The sequence below is a fragment of the Globicephala melas genome, chromosome 5, assembly GCF_963455315.2.
Source record: "Globicephala melas chromosome 5, mGloMel1.2, whole genome shotgun sequence".
NCBI classification, from domain to species: domain Eukaryota; kingdom Metazoa; phylum Chordata; class Mammalia; order Artiodactyla; family Delphinidae; genus Globicephala; species Globicephala melas.
Genome location: NC_083318.1, coordinates 112656180 through 112674621, shown reverse-complemented (window position 1 = coordinate 112674621; position 18442 = coordinate 112656180). Strand labels below are relative to the sequence as shown.

At 39.1% G+C, this 18442-nt stretch overlaps 1 protein-coding gene across 1 annotated transcript in view; it reads right to left on the bottom strand.

The window, feature by feature from the left end:
* Positions 1 to 18442, bottom strand: part of NR3C2 (nuclear receptor subfamily 3 group C member 2) — a 369292-nt gene that overhangs the window by 40134 nt on the left and 310716 nt on the right. Inside the window, exon 7 of the mRNA XM_030878180.3 lies at positions 285 to 415. Within this exon, the coding sequence (XP_030734040.1) occupies positions 285 to 415 (131 nt within the window). The remainder of the gene's footprint in view (positions 1 to 284; positions 416 to 18442) is intronic.

Below are 18442 nucleotides of genomic sequence, written 5' to 3'. Positions count from 1 at the left end.
GGTGGAGACTGTGCCTCATTCATCCCAGTCGTTCCTGAATTGCCCAGTCCCACCATACACATAACAGACACTTAACAAATCAGATGGATGAAGGAATCAAGGCAGATGCTCTACCCAAAGCTTCATACTCTGCAAGTAACTTAGTTCATCCGACACCAAAGCCCTCCGCCCACCTCCTCCTGTTTTTTTTTCATATCGACTCCCTGACCCTATAAATAGGCAACTCTCCTAAAGGGGAGATGATGTGACAATGTAGGAGAAGGGCCAGGTGGGTGTCAGTTTACTTGTGCTCAGCAGCAGCAACACTTTCATGACGGTGTATTCCTCAAAGGTGAGCTGCAGCCGGACAAACTGAAGGCTGATCTGGTGCATCCCCTGGCAAAGCTCGTACATGGCAGACTGGTGCATCTTCTCTCTGCAAAGGAAAAGCAAAGATGTCTGAGAAGGCAAGGTCCACGATCAGACCCAGACTGGCGGCCCAAGGCAGCCTGATGAGAGATCTGGGTCAGATCTCTCATTTGCTTTTGGCTTCAACATGGAGCAGAGGTGTACTTGCAAGGCAGGTCAGCTGCCTTGCACAGTGACTGGTAAATGGCTTATAGACCAACCCTGTCAGGCTGTTGACTCGTCCATTGGGAGAATGTGTCAGAAGCACCGAAACCAACCTTTCTCAAAGCGTGCCGTGATTTCATTTTACGTCAAGAGTGACAACAAGTGATGGTGGCGTGTGTGATCGTGAGATTGTCCACCAAGCAGAGAAGCTGCTGTGATGTGGGGGGAAGCCTGGAGATGCCTGTTCCTCTTTGGCCAGTGATCCCAAGCACTTACTATTTGGAAGGGCTGTGTTAGATGCTGTGGATGCAGGACAGTGATGAATACTCTTATTTCTACACGGACCCCTTTACAGAGGTCGTGAAACGTGTCCGTTAACTCTCTGCAGCAGCACATTTCAAAAGGGAAATCAGACAACATTTTAAAAGATTCCTCAAATGGAATCTCTCCAGTACAGGGAGAAAGTGATATGGGAGTTTGTGTGATACATACACGTGTCCATTTAAACAGCCAACCAAGCTACTTTCTCCGCCAAATCCAAGTGTTTCCATAAAAATCCTCATGATTTTACGACAGAACTCATTATTTTCTCTTTCCGTGAGAAGGAAGTAAGGCATCATTTAGTTGTTCAGATGTTTTTCCTCAAAGTAATAATTCTTTTGGGAGGCCCTGGATAAGTACTCTGTTATGATGACCGGAATGAAATTAGTAAAAAAGAGTTTACTAGTGAGAAATGGGAAAGGACTTGACAAAGGCTATAGACACAGAAAAGGAGGTCACGATGGCTGATCTATTTCTATGAGTGACCGAACCAGGTGGGTGTCTGTAGCAAAGCAACCCTGCGACACCTCTTCCGGATGCACTCTTGGGTTCAAATGGCAAAAATCTCTTTTATCCCAAGTCTGAAAGACATTTGTAAAAAACCCATAATGGAACACATAGCATTTTGCTTGGTATTATTGCTATATGTCTCTCCCTTCCCATAACAGGCTAAGAGATATTGTTATCATTTTTTAAATTTATTTTTTTATTGAAGTAGAGTTGATTTACAATGTTGTTAATTTCTGATGTACAGCAAAGTGATTCAGTTATACATATATGTATAAATTCCTTTTTATATTCTTTTCCATTATGGTTTATCACAGGATATTGAATATAGTTCCCTGTGCTATACAGTAGGACCTTGTTGTTTATCCATCCTATATATAATAGTTTGCATCTACTAACCCCAAACTCCCAGTCTATCCATCTCCACCCCTCTCCCCCTTGGCAACCACAAGTCTGTTCTCTACGTCTGTGAGTCTGTTTCTGTTTTGTAGATATGTTCATTTGTGTTGTATTTTAGATTCCACATATAAGTGATATCACATGGTATGTGTCTTTCCGGGAGCTATTTTTAATTAAGGAAATATTTTTAAAACACACACACATACACACACAAACACACACACACAGAAAAACAGCAGGAGCCTATGGACCTACCATGCAGAATTAAGAATAAATGCTAATATTTTTGCCGTATTAGCTTTAGATCTTTATAAAATAAACACGGCCGGGTTGAGGCCCGCTCTGTCTCCCTCCCTGTCCCCATTCATCTTCCTCATTGAAGAAGTGAACCACTCACTTTGGGAGATTATTATTTCCTCTCAGATGTGTATACTTTGCACACACGTATGTATTCATAAAAACAGCACACAGTACTGCTTGGTTTTATGTAAATTTGAAAATAGATATGCATATCCTTCTGCAACTTATTTTTATTCAACGTTGTGATTCTACGACGTATCCATTTTCATACAGGTAACTCTAAGCAAGGACATTTTCCCTGCTGTGAGTTTCATCGGTTTGAATACATCACAGTTTACTAATCCATTCCACTCCGGACGGACACTTGGGTTTGTTTCCACTTTACGAGTATTACAGATGATGCCCAAGGGACATCCTTGGGCACTGCTCTAAAATACAGGACAAAAATAGAACTGCTGAGTCATAGATGTGTGCACATCTGCTGCTTTCATTCCAACCAGTAAGAGATGATATGTCCTTTTATTCCACATGCCATGAATACTTGTCATTAACCGACTTGATTTTTTTTTTTTCCGCCATCTGATGGGGGTTGAAAAGGTTATCCCACTGTTGCTTTTATTTGCATTGCCATTATCACCAGCAGGCTGAAACATTTCTTCACATGTTTTCTGACCATTTGGGTTTCTTCTTTGATGATTTGTCTCTTCATATCTTTATCCATTTTATTTAAAGCTTTTTCCCCCTCCTATCACTAATACCATCTTTATTCATACTATTTTTTTGCCTTAAAAATTTTGTCTGATGATCTTTCCTTAGTCCCTCCCTCCCTCCCTTTCTTCCTTCTTGTCTCCTTCTTTTGCTGTCTCTTTAGAATTTGCCCGGAATGCCCTTTTAAAAAATCCCTTGTTTACAAAGTTCCCACATAATTATATATCACACATGTATCTTTTAAACAGCAAAAAGCTGGATTAAAAGAATCTGAGAGTCTTTGTATTACAATAGCTCAGTTTAATCTGTTCTCATTTATCATGATTACTAATATACTTGGATATTTTTTCCACCATTCTAACTTTCTCCCCTCCTTTCGTTCTACTTTCCTTCCTTTTATTACATGGATCCAGCTTACAAAATTAAAAAAAAAAACCTCTTTGCTCATCTATTGGGATTTAGAAGACACACATTCTATTTTTACTCTTAAAATAATTATCAAGTTATGAACTTGCATACTTAAAAATCTAAAGTTAATCAATAGCTTTTCCATGAGAAACTGAAAAGATGTCGAGTACTTTATCTTTGGTCCACTGCTTCCCATCCTGCATCTTATTCCTCTTTAGTATTTAAATTTCAACTTGTTTTCAGATCACCCTTGAAATCAGTCTGTCTCTCTCTCACATCCACACCCCATGTCTGTTTAGAGTTACAAACATATTTCTCTCATCACCATTGCTTTTTGCACTCCACTCCGTACTACTGGGTTCAACTGGGTTCTTGGTTTGTTTTAACCCAAATGATCATCGGTCTCCAAGAAGCATTTTATTCTCCCCATGATACCAGCAACAACAACAAAAGCTAACATTTGTACAGTGCTTTACAATTTAAGAACTTCCATAGAGCTGGTCCCTACATCTCTGCAAAGTAGGAATTTGTGTTAATTCCCAGTTTTACATATGAGAAGCCTGGATTTAAGCTATTGGGGTACGCACTCATATATATATTTGTAATTCTTTCAGCAGCAGTCAGTTGCTGAATGTTCAAATCTTTCAGTCTTGATATGTTTGAAAATGTCTTTATTTCACCTTTATTCTTGAATGATAGTTTTAACACGTTATAGATTTCTAGTGTGACAGGTAATTTCCCTCAGTACTTTGAAGATAATATTCCATTACACCTGGTCCTTCACTACTGCTTTTGGTAAATTTCTTGTTAGTCTAATTGTCATTCTTTTACAGGTAGGGAATTTGCATCTTCTCTTTGGTAGCTTAAAAAATTTTTCCTCTGTTTATATTTTTAAATTTAAAAAATTTTTTAATTAGTTAATTTATTTATTTTTGGCAGTATGCGGGCCTCTCACTGTTGTGGCCTCTTCCGTTGCAGAGCACAGGCTCCAGACGCGCAGGCTCGTCGGCCATGGCTCACGGGCCCAGCCGCTCCGCGGCATGTAGGATCTTCCCAGACCAGGGCACGAACCCGTGTCCCCTGCATCGGCAGGCGGACTCTCAACCACTGCGCCACCAGGGAAGCCCCTCTGTTTATTTTTGATGTCTGCAGTTTCAATATGAAGGACGGAGGTGCAGACTGATTTTTATTTCTCTTGCTCAGGACTCAATGTCCTTATTTGACTTGAAGATGCAGGTATTTCTTAAGTTCTGAAATGGTCTTAGATATTGTTTCTTCAAACATCATCCCCACCCCATTCCTGCTATTTTTCCTTTTTGAACACCTGTTAGCAGTGTGTTGGACCATCTCACTGTCTTCCACCTTTACCTCCCTTTCATATTTTCTTTTTATCTGTCTGTACTGCATTCTAGATAGTTTTCTCAGATCTATTTTCTAATAATTTTTTTTCCTTTTCTGTGGGCTAACCTGTTTAATGCCTCCAGTGTTTTCATTTGGATGTTTTTAGTGCCTGGGTGCCTAGAAATGCTCTATTTGGTTCTTTCTCAAACACTTCTGTTATTTTCCATGACAGACTTCTTACTTTATGGTTACTACATCCCCTTCCTCTAAATTATACCTTACCTATTCTGTCTCTAAATACTTTTAACATGTTTATTTTATAGTTTCTTTCAAATGTTTTAAATTCGTTTTTTGGGGGGATGCTCATATGCCTATCTAACATGCATTATTTTGGTATATATTGTTTTCTAGGTGAATCCCAGGGGCGCTGTCTTGTGGAAGGGACTCTACAGGAAGTTTCAGCATTTATAACTATCAGGGTACAAGCATTTCACTGGTTCTGCCAGTTTTGATGCTAATTTCTCAGCTTAAATGCTTTCTGCGAGACTGCGTTGTTTAAATTTTAGACTCCACACTTGATGTGGTGCAGCCTTGTATTTCTTATTTCTTTCAGCTTCCTTGCTATGTCCCTGGGCTGGCTGGCTTGCTGGGTTTTACTGTCCTTGTTAGTAGACAGTGAAATCTTTGCAGAGCCTGGCTTTTGGCAGGGGGCTCCATTTCATGCCCTGGTCTTGCTGGAGTCTACATTCTTGCGTCCTGTTCCTGTTTGTGCTCTAATGCACATCCCTAAGGCATCTTTCTACATCCAATAGTCTGTGGGCCACGTGTAGCTTTAACTCCAAGTTAAACCACTCTAGCTGTGAATTTCCTGTTCTTAGACCTGTTTTTTTTCTTTTCTTTTGAACTTGGTTATATAATTAAGATTTTTTTTAATGCAAAATTTCTATGTGTTCAGAGGGGGAAAAAGGCTCAGTTCACTACCACCATTCTGATTGCCAACTATAAGCATCTTAAAGGCAGGATCCACGTCTGACTGACCTCTGTGAACGTCAAATAGAGTCCGATAGGCAAGTGCCATGTGTCAATATTTGCTCCAAAGTGTTTCATGAACGAATGAGAGAGAAGGAAAGCCTAAAGGAAAGAGGACAAGTGAAAGCAACAAAATGAACTTCAGACACACAGATGTGCAACTGAGGATGATGATTAGAGAAAGGGAATACTGAAAACTTACAGAAAGTAAGATCAAATGGCTAATGAAATAGATACGGTATTTGTGAAGTTCTCAAGAAGTTTCTCATACTACCAAATGCAAAACCGATAGCTAGTGGGAAGCAGCCGCATAGCACAGGGAGATCGGCTCGGTGCTTTGTGACCACCTAGAGGGGTGGGATAGGGAGGGTGGGAGGGAGGGAGACGCAAGAGGGAAGAGATATGGGGAGATATGTATATGTATAGCTGATTCACTTTGTTATAAAGCAGAAACTAACACACCATTGTAAAGCAATCGTACTCCAATAAAGATGTTAAAAAAATTTTTTTAAATAAAAAACAGGGAGAGATTTAGATTGTAAAATTGGTGAAGTGGCTTGCAAATCTGGACCCCCGTGGAATGTAACACAACACGCATTTGAAGCTGTGCGGTTTAGGAAGTGCGCTCCTAAGCATTTGACCCCTTCCTCTCCCTTGTGCTGGAGGCAGAACAGGCATCCTTGGCTTTGCCACAGCAGGGCGTAGAGATGCACGGCCCACTGGCCCCTCAGCGTGCTGGCTTTGGGAGCCTGGCATCGTGTCACTTCTGAGATCCAGGCTTATCATGTGTGAAGCGGGGAATTAACACGAATTCCTACTTTGCAGAGATGTAGGGACCAGCTGTATGGAAGTTCTCAAATTATAAAGCATGGTACAAATGTTAGCATTTGTTGTTGTTGCTGCTATCATGGGGAGAATAAAATGCTTCTTGGAGACCAATGATCATTTTGGTTAAAACAAACCAAGAAATAATCATATTCTTCTTTTTGCTTGTTTTTTAAATAATTTCTTAGAACCTACTCATGATTGTGGGTAGTTTTTTTTTTTCTTGTGGTACACGGGCCTCTCACTGTTGTGGCCTCTCCCGTTGCGGAGCACAGGCTCCGGACGCACAGGCTCAGCGGCCATGGCTCATGGGCCCAGCCGCTCCGCGGCATGTGGGATCTTCCCAGACCGGGACACGAACCCGCGCCATCGGCAGGTGGACTCTCAACACCGCGCCACCAGGGAAGCCCGATTGTGTCTTAATAAATTGCTGTCAGGCACACTGAAACCTCTGGAGGAAAGGCAGTGCATTTTAAATAATTAATTAATTAGCAGCGATGGGTCTTCACTGCTGCGCACTGGCTTTCTCTAGTTGCGGTGAGCAGGGGCTACTCTTAGTTGCAGTGTGTGGGCTTCTCATTGTGGTGGCTTCTGTTTGTTGAGGAGCACTGGCTCTAGGCACACGGGCTTCAGTAGTTGTGGCTCGTGGGCTCTAGAGCGCAGGCTCAGTAGTTTTGGCACATGAGCTTAGCCGCTCCGCAGCGTGTGGGATCTTCCCGGACCAGGGATCAAACCAGTGTCCCCTGTGTTGGCAGGCGGATTTTTAACCACTGCGCCACCAGGGAAGTCCCTAATCAAATTCTTAGAATGACTTTTCAGGAAAATAAGACTGTGTTCTTGCTGTTATTTCTATATGCAGGATGGTAAATAAATCAGGAGAGAAACTGGAGAGGACTCAGATTTTCAGGAAGGCAGGCATGACTTGCCCAGAGTAGAACATGAGAATGAAATGCCTCTGTGTCAAAGTGTTTCTGTTATCAGATGTGTTAGCAAAACATCCACACACAGATGAAAGGTTACTAAAGAGAGACCTCAGGTTCCACTTGAAAACAGATTATAAGGTTAATGTGTAACAACACACCTAAAAATAAAAAGCACTTTTTTTTCACTTCAGTAGGAACAGCATCTCTTTAACTTTTTCTTGAGAACCTCTATGGTTTTCAGAGCTATTACTTACGGAGTGCCTACCATGCCCAAATTTAAATTTCCTCTTGCTAGTTCTCATAATGCCTTGTGCAGAATCATTCTCATGTTCATGACAAGAAAATAATTTAGGTATATGATGTAGCCATGGATCTAAACCCAGGTTTTTTACTTCAAAACTCATGCCTTTTCCTCTCTCCATGCTGCTGGCTCAATCATTTATAGCTCTTTCCTCCAGAGTATCTCTTTACAGCTATAAAGAGATATTTGGAACCTCAGATGTTTTGCTATTACATTCACTCATTTGTTTATTTTTTGCTCACCATTATGCAGTAAGATGTTGTGTTTTTCAAATTCCATTGCTGCTTCGACTGCATGAAATTGAGTTCTCTAAATGAAGAGTACTGTGTCCTCAATATAGCTTAAAATTTCAAGAAAATAGGCCATCTTAGAAACACATTTTACTTCACATCATTTTTGCACAATTAGACTAAATGCACAGGAATGCACATCCAAAGAAGCTGAAATAAGGACAATCTTTTTGGCATGATACTGGGATTAATTCTGCAACATTACTTCACAGAAATACTCTTCTTCGCGACATGCTTTTATTCATTTAATAATCTTACTTCATTTTGAGTAAAAAAAAATGTAAAAATACCTTGGTATTCCCAAGATTACCTTGGGAAAGAGATGAAATTTGTATAATGTTTCTAGAAAGTAAAAGTAAACGCAAAATTCACTCTTAACAGTGGGCTAATATAAAGGCAGTAGGATTTTTTTTTTTTTTTTTTTTTCTGTGGTACGCGGGCCTCTCACTGTTGTGGCCTCTCCCGTTGCGGAGCACAGGCTCCGGACACGCAGGCTCAGTGGCCATGGCTCACGCGCCCAGCCGCTCTGCGGCATGTGGGATCTTTCTGGACCAAGGCATGAACCTGTGTCCCCTGCATCGGCAGGCGGACTCTCAACCACTGCACCACCAGGGAAGCCCTAGTAGGAGATTTTTGAGATAGGAAATATCCCTGTATTAAAGCAAACATCAGACCTGAAAAACTGACAGTCATCAGTCTCTACTTCTGTGGACATGTCATCGATTTATAAATATCATCTCATTTGCAGGGACAGCATAAACTCCACTTTTAAATAAATAAACACAACAACCAAATGGTCATAGAGATCCAGTTCCAATTCCAAAGACCTTCGGTTAAAATCCATGAAAACGACAGTTCTAAAATATTTTCAAAGACACTCTTCAAAAAAGAAGAAAAAAGAATGAAAGAAACATTTCAATAGTTTTGTCATTTTCTTAAGCTAGCAAACCAATTTTATTCACAGCTACAACTTCAGCTGGTCCTCTCTTAGGACGTGTTACACTAAACTGCAATCATATGATCATTTGGAAATAGTTTTAAAATATTAAATTAAAAGAATCTAATGTCTCTAAACCTGATTCACCTGGAATAAAAGTGAATAATCAAAGAATTAGAAAATACTTTTTTTCCTGTTTTTTGAGAGAATTCAGGGTTGGAATTTATTCTCATAATAAGAGTGAGAATTAGAAAAAGGCTCATTAAAATCAGAGTGGGAAGGGCATTCACAATTTAAATGATTTGTATGCTAGTTGCCTGCTTTTGACTTAGTAGCTAAACGATCTGAACAACTTGTGTATCTACAGGACCCATGCACTCTTGCCATTATTATATGTTAACAGTGTTGTCCTACTTCACATTATGAGAATAGTCCACTGAACCTATTGGCCAATGGCTGTCAGAAGGAACACTCCTGTTTCAGTTTTCAAGTACTGGCTTACCAAAACACTACTAAAAATGTATTTGAAAGTCTTAGCTGTTCAGTTTTCTGGAGGTCCATATTGGAGGTAGCTGATTTAGGAAATTATTGCCCCAAACTAAATACATTCCTGGAATCATATTCATGTTCTACTCTGATAGAAATAGACATTTGATAAGCCCAAACCACAACACATTCCAGGTTATGGGTACCATAGGACTCAGGAGCTCTAAGCATTAGCCTGAACACCTACAGGGACACCTCATGCTGTGGCCGTCTACAAGGAGAATGCAAGCTAATTTCAACTTAAAGAATCTCTGCAAGAACTGGAAGCAGGCTCTTGAAGAGATATTTATACACTCATGTTCATCATAGCACTATTAAAAATATCCAGAAGGTGGAAGCAATCCAATGTTCACTGATAGATGAATGATAAAGTGTGGCATATACATACGATGGAATATTATTCAGCCTTAAAAAGGAAGGATATTCTAACACATGCTACAACCTGGATGAACCTTGATGACGTTATGCAAAGTGAAATAAGGCAGTCACAGAAAGACAAATACTGTATGAGTCCATTTATCTGAGATACCTAGAGTCGTCAAATTCATAAAGACAGGAAGTAGAATGGTTGTTACCAAGGGTTGGGAGTAAGAGGGAATGGGCACTTGTTTACATAACAATGTGAATGTATTTAACATTATTGAACTATACAGTTAAAAATGGTTAAGATGATAAATTGTATGCTATAAGTATTTTATTGCAATTAAAAATTTTTAAATCAAAAAACAAAAAATATTTCCAAATTATATGACAAATAAAGGGTTAATGTCCCAAATATATAAACAGCTCATATAACTCAATATCAAAAAACCAAACAACCCAATTAAAAAATGGGCAGAAGACCTGAATAGACATTTTTCCAAAGGAGGCCATCAGGCCATCATGGCTATAAGGTACATGAAAAGATGCTCAATGTTGTTAATCATCAGAGAAATGCAAATTAAAACCACAATGAGCTATCACCTCACAGCTGTCAGAATGGCTATCATCAAAAAGACCACAAATAACAAATGTTGGAGAGGATGTGGAGAAATGGGAACCCTGGTACACTGTTGGTGGTAATGTAAATCGGTGCAACCACTGTGGAAAAAAGTATGGAGGTTTCTCAAAAAAACTAAAACTAGAACTACCATATGACCTGGCAATTCCACTCCAGGGTATATATCTGAAGAAAATTAAAACACTAATTTGAAAAGATACATGAACCCCAATGCTCACAGAAGCACTATTTACAACACTCAAGATATGGAAGCAACCTAAGTGTTCATCAACAGATGAATGGATAGAGAAGATGTGATACACACACACACACACACACAATGGAATACTACTCAGTCATAAAAAAGAATGAAGTTTTGACATTTGCAACAACATGGATGGACTTGGAGGGTATTATGCTTAGTGAAATACATCAGACAGAGGAAGACAAAATACTATATGATATCATTTATATGTGGAATCTAAAAAATAAAACAAACTAGTGAATATAACAAAAAAGAAACAGACTCACAGACATAGGGAACAAACTAGTGGTTACCAGTGGGGAGCGGGAAGGGGGGAGGGGCAAGATAGGAGTATGGGAGTAATAGGAACAAACTACTATGTATAAAATTGGTAAGACACAAGAATATATTGTACAACAGGGAATATAGCCAATATTTTATAATAATTATAAATGGAGTATAACCTTTAAAAATTGTGAATCACTGTGCTGTACGCCTGAAACTTATATAACACTGTAATCAACTATACCTCAGTAAAAAACGAATCTTTGCAACCCATAATCCTACCTGCTATACTTCGATAGAGATTAGAAACTAAGATTTGTGTTTAATTATGTAACTTCTTTTTGGGTTTAGGCTTTTCATTCATTCTTCTTCTTTTAGAATATATAAATTATCTTCTTCCTCCTCTGTTTTTACTACTTGCCTTTTGCCTTTTTTGTGTTTTGCTGCATTTTTAGTCTTACTGTGTCAGTGTTTTTATTGCAAGCTGTACTAAATGCTTTTTGAAAGCAGGAAGAGTGAAAATTCTTTAATAAACCATAGTTTTAAAAATCAGTCAGAAACAGCTCCTTAAACGCCTGTCTTCTGTAGTTCTGGTATCCTAAGGGGGAAGGGAAAATAGAACTACCTTTATCACTCCTTTCTCTTTCCAAGAACTCACATTTAATAGATGAAATCCTTTCACACTGGCTGATTTCATAAATGCCAAAGCACAAGAGGTTCCTAACCCTTCTACCTATGGGAGCCTAGGGAAGGTACAGTGACATTTAAAAACTTAAGCTCCTTTAGCAATACTGCACCAAACTGTACCTGTCACCCAAACACCTTTTAGGTGTGTAAGACATCACTTTACTTAGTAAGGAACTAGAAAAATAAACCTCTGAAATATTTCACTTTATCCCTTGAATCCAAGGGCTATCGTATTGTTTAATCAAATAACAGGCAACTCTCAGCACCTGGAAAGTCTGTGTCCTTCTCCTGGATACTAAGGCGCATATCTTTCTATGACTGATTCTTGTACAGTGCATAGGTCCAAAATTACATGAGTGCTAAATAAATACCTGATAGCTACAGAGAACAGGGAAATCCAACAAATTTCACAGACTTTGCTCTTCAAATATAGATATAAACAAAGAAAATTAGTGCTCATTCAGGGCTGAACTCCTTGAAATCTCTGGAATCTCAAGAAGAAGCCTCTTCATAAAGCTGTTTGCTAACATGTTATTACTTCCATCAATTGCCCCAGGTGTAGGGGTGTGTGCGTGTGTGTGTGTGTGTGTGTGTTATACAAGGCTGGAATGTGTGCAGCGATAGTGTCAATCTTACAACAGAGAATTAAATAATTTGAGTGGTATGGTGCACACAGATAATCACAGCAGATCTGCAGGACCAGACCTTACATATGATACTGCAAGCTACATTTTTATGTATGAATAAATCTAACATCTTGTTACATGGTCAGTGTAACAGATGGTGCCTGTCTGAAGCTTGTTATTTTCCTAGAAACAGCATGCAGAAACAGTCCTTTTTTTTCAAATCTTAATTAGAATAAAAATGACCTCAATTTGAGCATTCAAATTATGCCAGTTTATGGTTTTTATTTTTTTTCATAGTCTTACTAGATTTTTTCTGAACGGACAAACAATATATATCTGTAGGAGGACCATTTTTCTAGTTGCAGTTTAGATGTCTGTTCATTTTTATAGTACTTACATCATTTATTAATAGGCAGGGCAGAACTCAGCTGCTTAAGAATCACTGCAGAATGTTGTTTGTGGTTTGCTTTACTGGACAGATGAGCCAGAGGGAGTGGTACCCAGTGATCTCCATAACATTCATGTATTCTCTATTAATTTTACATCGCCAAGTCCAGTAATAGTTAAAAGCTAGTTCAGTGTTTTGTTTGTTACCTTAATTGATGTTCCAGAAGGGATACGTTTCATAGAACTGCCCTCGACTTAAGCATCACAATTTCTGCTGACTTTAATGGATGTTACACAGACCAAAAGAATATGTGACAATTGAAAAATCTAGAAGCAGCCTGGTTATACAACAACCATAATTTACCACAGATGGTCCTAGAAATCTAGAAATGTTTAATCTTTACCATACATTTTATCTATAGTTTTTGATAAAACAGTCCTTTGTACCTTACCTTTTAAAATACTCATAGAGTCAGCACAGTTTCTTTTGGGTACAGGACACATGTTTTTGGTAGAGGAAAGAAACATGCAGCCATAACCCACTGTGAAAGTTCAGATTTTAGAGCAAGTTAAATTGGGGGTATCTGTGATAAATCGCATGACAAAAATGTTTTGGCTTGACCAAAGGTTTAATCTTCGTATTCACTGCACTGTGAATTTCCACAGGCCAGTTACAGTATAATTCATTTTAAAAAGTCCTACTAAATAGCAGAGGGATCTATAACCAATCTCTTGGGATAAACCATAATGGAAAAGGATATAAAAAAGAATGTATATATGTATAACCGAGTCACTTTGCTGTGCAGCAGGAATTAATACAACATTGTAACTCAACTCTACTTCAATAAAATATAAAAATAAATTACAAAAAGTGATTTCTAAGCAACTTTTCATGACACTACCCACTGTGTCATGGGGGACACACCTGTTTCTGAGATGTGTGACTAAATACCTCATACTAGAATAAAGTAAGGAACCCAGCCAAGTGCAGAATGTTTACCAGAAAAATGGCTCACCGTCTATTATCTATACCACGGGTGGGAGCCTTTTGCACGGGCAAACAGGTGAATACTACTGGCACTGCATGCCTACTGACAGCAGCCGCTCTAGCAGGGGAACAGAGCCTGGCCTGATTATTCCCTGGACATGTGAAGACCTAGTGAACCAAATGTTTTGATTCTTGGCTGTGGTAAGGAAGCTTATATACGTCCTTGACAAAGGAACAGGCTCTAGTTCTTGACTAGATAAAGTGACTTACTTATTCCAAGTAAAAACTAGGAAGTCAAACCTCGCTGAAAATAGTATTCTAGGATTTGAATCCAAGCAGCTTGGTCTCAGAGCCTGGACTCAACTGTTATATTCAGGTTAAAACACCCAACAGCATGCTCAGAACCTTATGAGATTTAATCCGTGCTAACCATATTTACCAGGGGGGAAATGGGAGGGATAAACTGGGAGACTGCGATTGACATATACACACTACTACGTATAAAATAGATAGCTGATAAGAACCTACTGTATAGCACAGGGAACTCTACTCAATACTCTGTAATGGCCTGTATGGGAAAAGAATCTAAAAAAGAGTGAAGATATATGATTCACTTTGCTGTAAAGGAGAAACTAACACAACATTGTAAATCAACCATACTCCAACAAAAATTTAAAAAAAAAGTCATCACTAGAATCTCTCTACACACAGAAAGGATTCAAAAGAACAATATTCTCTTGTGAAAACATTTTTTAAAATAATCAAGCCTTATTTTCATAGGCTGTAGACTTTAATAGAAAATTTCTGTAAATTTAACAGTATGCAGACTGCAGATGGTTCAACAAAAGACAGAAAACCTACAGTGAGCTACTGCTTCAAAAACAGAGGCATTTTGGGTATATATCAATACTTAAAGACATTGCTCAATTTCAATAAATTAATGAATTTATTAATGAATTAATGAACTAAATGACCATAGTTTCCTTGTTAAAAGGGGCCATAAAAAGGTCAAATTCCCACTTGATAACTACTGAATTTCAAGAATATGAACAAAGTAAATTGCTGAATTTAGAAGTGTGGCTAGACTATTGTTTGGGTAAAGGGTGATAGCAAAACACCTTTTCCTAGTATGATAAAAGCTTTGTATTAAAATGCAAGTTGTGGAGTTGTTTTCTTCCTGAGGCAAAAGTCACATTCTTCTAGCAACCAGAACCTGCCATAGGTTATAAAGAAGGACGCTCACTCTGATGAAGCCCGGATGTGCAGCTGCACTTCCAAGGCAACAGCTGAGCGGCTCACTCATGCAGAGGTGGCCTTAGCAGTGTGTGTGTGCTAGGATGGGGATGCAGATGTGGAAGGTGGGAAGCAACTGGATCACAGATGCCTTCTTCTACCTTGAGAGTCTTGCTTTGGAAGAAGAAAACAGCTAAACCTCCAGCGACTGTTATTATAGACGCTCTTCAACTCATTAATCAAACGGGGACCTAGAAAACATTTTCAGGTGCCATAATTCTGGGTGAAAGGTAGATTCTGCTGTTTGACTCATTGTAAAAGCTGATAAATCCATCTCCCTAAATTTATTTATTTATAAATTATTTTTAAATTGAAGTATAGTGGATTTGCAATGTTATTTTCAGGTGTACAGCAAAGTGATTCAGTTATACATATACATATATCTATTCTTTTTCAGATTCTTTTCCCATATAGATTATTATAGAATACTGAGTAGAGTTCCCTGTGCTCTACAGTAGAGGTCCTTGTTGATTATCGTTTTTACACATAGTAGTGTGTACTGTCGCTCCCAAATTCCTAATTTATCCCTCTTCCCTCACCTTTCCCCACCTTTCCTGTTTGGTAACCATTGTTTTCTATGTCTGTCTCTTTCTGTTTCGTAAATAAGTTCATTTGTACCATTTTTTTTAGATTCCACAGACAAGCGGTATCAAATGATATTTGTCTTTCTCTGTCTGGCTGACTTCACTTAGTATGATAATCTCTAGGTCCATCCATGTTGCTGCAAATGGCATCATTTATCTGCCTAAATAAAAAAATAAAGATGATGTTCGACTCGATTAATTTATCAGAGATTAGCCACGTGCCCTTTCTTATTACTGATTCCAAACATCTGTCACAAAGCAGATGTTGTTTAGGACATTGTGAACACCTACATCATTCATGATCACCCCCCCAGGGGGTGATCACCCCCCCCAGGCCACCACACCAGTAGCATAAATGTCAACACCGGGACACACTACACATGCACACGGAATGACATGAACACAATGCTTATTCAAAGGGTAGCCTCAACAGTTCTCTTTTTTTTAATCTGCTTGTAGAAAACTGCTAGTCAAGACTGCTGAGGAGCACAGCTGACATTTTCTAACCTTCTCTTCTACTCAGAAATTCTGTGAACTTCTGAACTTCCTCTAATCGGAACGAAGTGGCCATGGAGTCTCTCTTTAAGGACAAGCAAACGATTCTTTGGGTTTCTGTGTTCATCGCCTAGAAGCAAAGAGAGTTAAGGCTCACATTTCATGAGTGCTAGTTCCCTGGGGTCTCTGGAGCAGGCAGGACCCCGGTACCCAGCCAGGCACCAGCTCTGGCACCTTTAAGAGAGAGGTGGGTGCCACAAAAGCCCCCTCACTGTGTGCTCAACACCAAGATCTGGGGGTGCAGTTACAGGTGTGGGCAGCCAGCTGGAGTCAATGTTCTCTGCCACAAGGACAGAGGCCAGCAGTCAGGAAAAAATAGAAAATACAATAAAAATTAGAAAAGTGAAGTCATCCCTTCAAGTAACATCTGGAACAGGAATTTCAATGATTTCAAGGGCAAAACTGGTGGAGCCTGTGAGAAAAAGTTTTCCATGTAGGGTGACCACCCCAAAGAGAAGAGCACCAGGGTCACAGTAAAGTAAAAAAGCAAGTTTGTGTCATCAGTTTTCTTCCCCCGGAAAAGTGTAGAAAAGCCTTAATGCATTTAATTTCAGTGTAAGACATTCGGAGGTAATGTTTTTATTCAATAAATGCGATATTTGGTGATAAGGTCTCAGTCTACATGAGAGACAGTGATGGAAGAAAAGAGGAAGTGGGGGGGAGAGAAAGCCAGAAAATGGGGAGGAAGGGGAAGGGCCAAGCAGAAGTGGAGGGATGGGATGGGATGAGATGAGATGGGATGGGATGGGATGGGATGGGATGAGATGGGATGGGATGGGATGGGATGAGATGGGATGGGATGGCATGGGATGGCATGGGATGGGATGGGATGAGATGGCATGGGATGGGATGGGATGGGATGGGATGGGATGGGAGAGAGATGAAAAGGATGGTCGTAGGGGGAAGGAGGAGAGGGAAGGCAGAAACCACCAGAAGGGAAGGCAGAAGGAAAGAGCCCCCTCCACTCTGGAGGGTGAGCCGCAGTGCTTCAGATCCTGTGGTTCCATCACTTCAACTCTGCACTCAGAGACTGATCACCTTTCTTGCTCTGGATGGTTTCTCATGTCTGGACTGCACACACCACCTCTGTACTCTGTCCGGCCCGATTCTAACCCTCCTTTAGAGGCTGGCAGAGCCTTCAAAGCTAGATGGTTCTGCCAGCAGCTTTCCTTGAGGAGTTATTTTGTCCTTACACTCCTGGAGCACCCACCTTAGGAAAAACTCCTTTGTCATTTATTATTCCCATTTCACCTCTCAAAACGCTATTCATGTGTCTCCATCTTTTTTCCCCCCAAACAAATAACTTTTTGTTGAAGTAGAGTTGATTTACAACGTTGTATTAGCTTCAGGTGTACAGCAAAGTGATTCAGTTATACATAAATATCTATTCTTTTTCAGATTCTTTTCCACTGTAGGTTATTACTAGATATTGAATATAGTTCCCTGTGCTATATAGTAGGACACTGTTGTTGATCTATTTTATATATAGTAGTGTGTATCTGTTAATCCCAAACTCTTAATTTATCCCTCTCCTCTTTCTCCTTTGATAACCATAAGTTTGTTTTCTATATCTGTGAGTCTATTTTTGTTTTGTAAATAAGTTCATTTGTATCATTTTTTCATATTCCATGTATAAGTGCCATCATATGATATTTGTCTTTCTCTGTATGATATTTGTCTTTCACTTAGTATGATAATTGCTAGGTCCATCCATGTTGCTGCAAATGACATGATTTCATTCTTTTTTATGGCTGAGTTCCCCATCTTCTTTATCCATTCATCTGTCAATGGACACTTAGGTTGTTTCCATGTCTTGGCTATTGTAATAGTGCTGCTATGAACATAGAGGTGCATGTATCTTTTCAAATCATGTTTTTGTCTGGACATATGTCCAGGAGTGGGACTGCAGGATCATATGGTAGCTCTAGTTTTAGTTTTTTTTTAAAGGTAGATTATTTTTAATTTTATTAATTGCTACAAATGAATACATTGTTTTGAAAAATAGAGAGAAATTGGCACATAGCAAATAGCTCAAACATAAGTCAAGAAAATATTAGACCAAGATAGATTTGAACTCGGACTTTTAAAAAGGTCTTCCAAAACTGTTTATCTCTTTTTACTTATTTCCAACAATCAACATTATTTCATTGAGCATCTATTAGTATGGCATAATGTAAATACTTTAAGAAAAAATATAAGCATATCACATTGTCCTTGTCCTTAGCAGTTTATAATCTAGCTATTTGTGATTATAAAGACACATTTAAAAAATTCTGGGACCTAACACCTTTAAGTAAAATCATCTTTGAAAGTAATCACTCTGGAAGGTTATATGATTATTTCAAAAAATCCTCAAACATTTTTGCATCTTTTCCTTTGGGATCGCCTTTGGAGTCATTATACAAATCATTTAAGAAAGGCAGACTC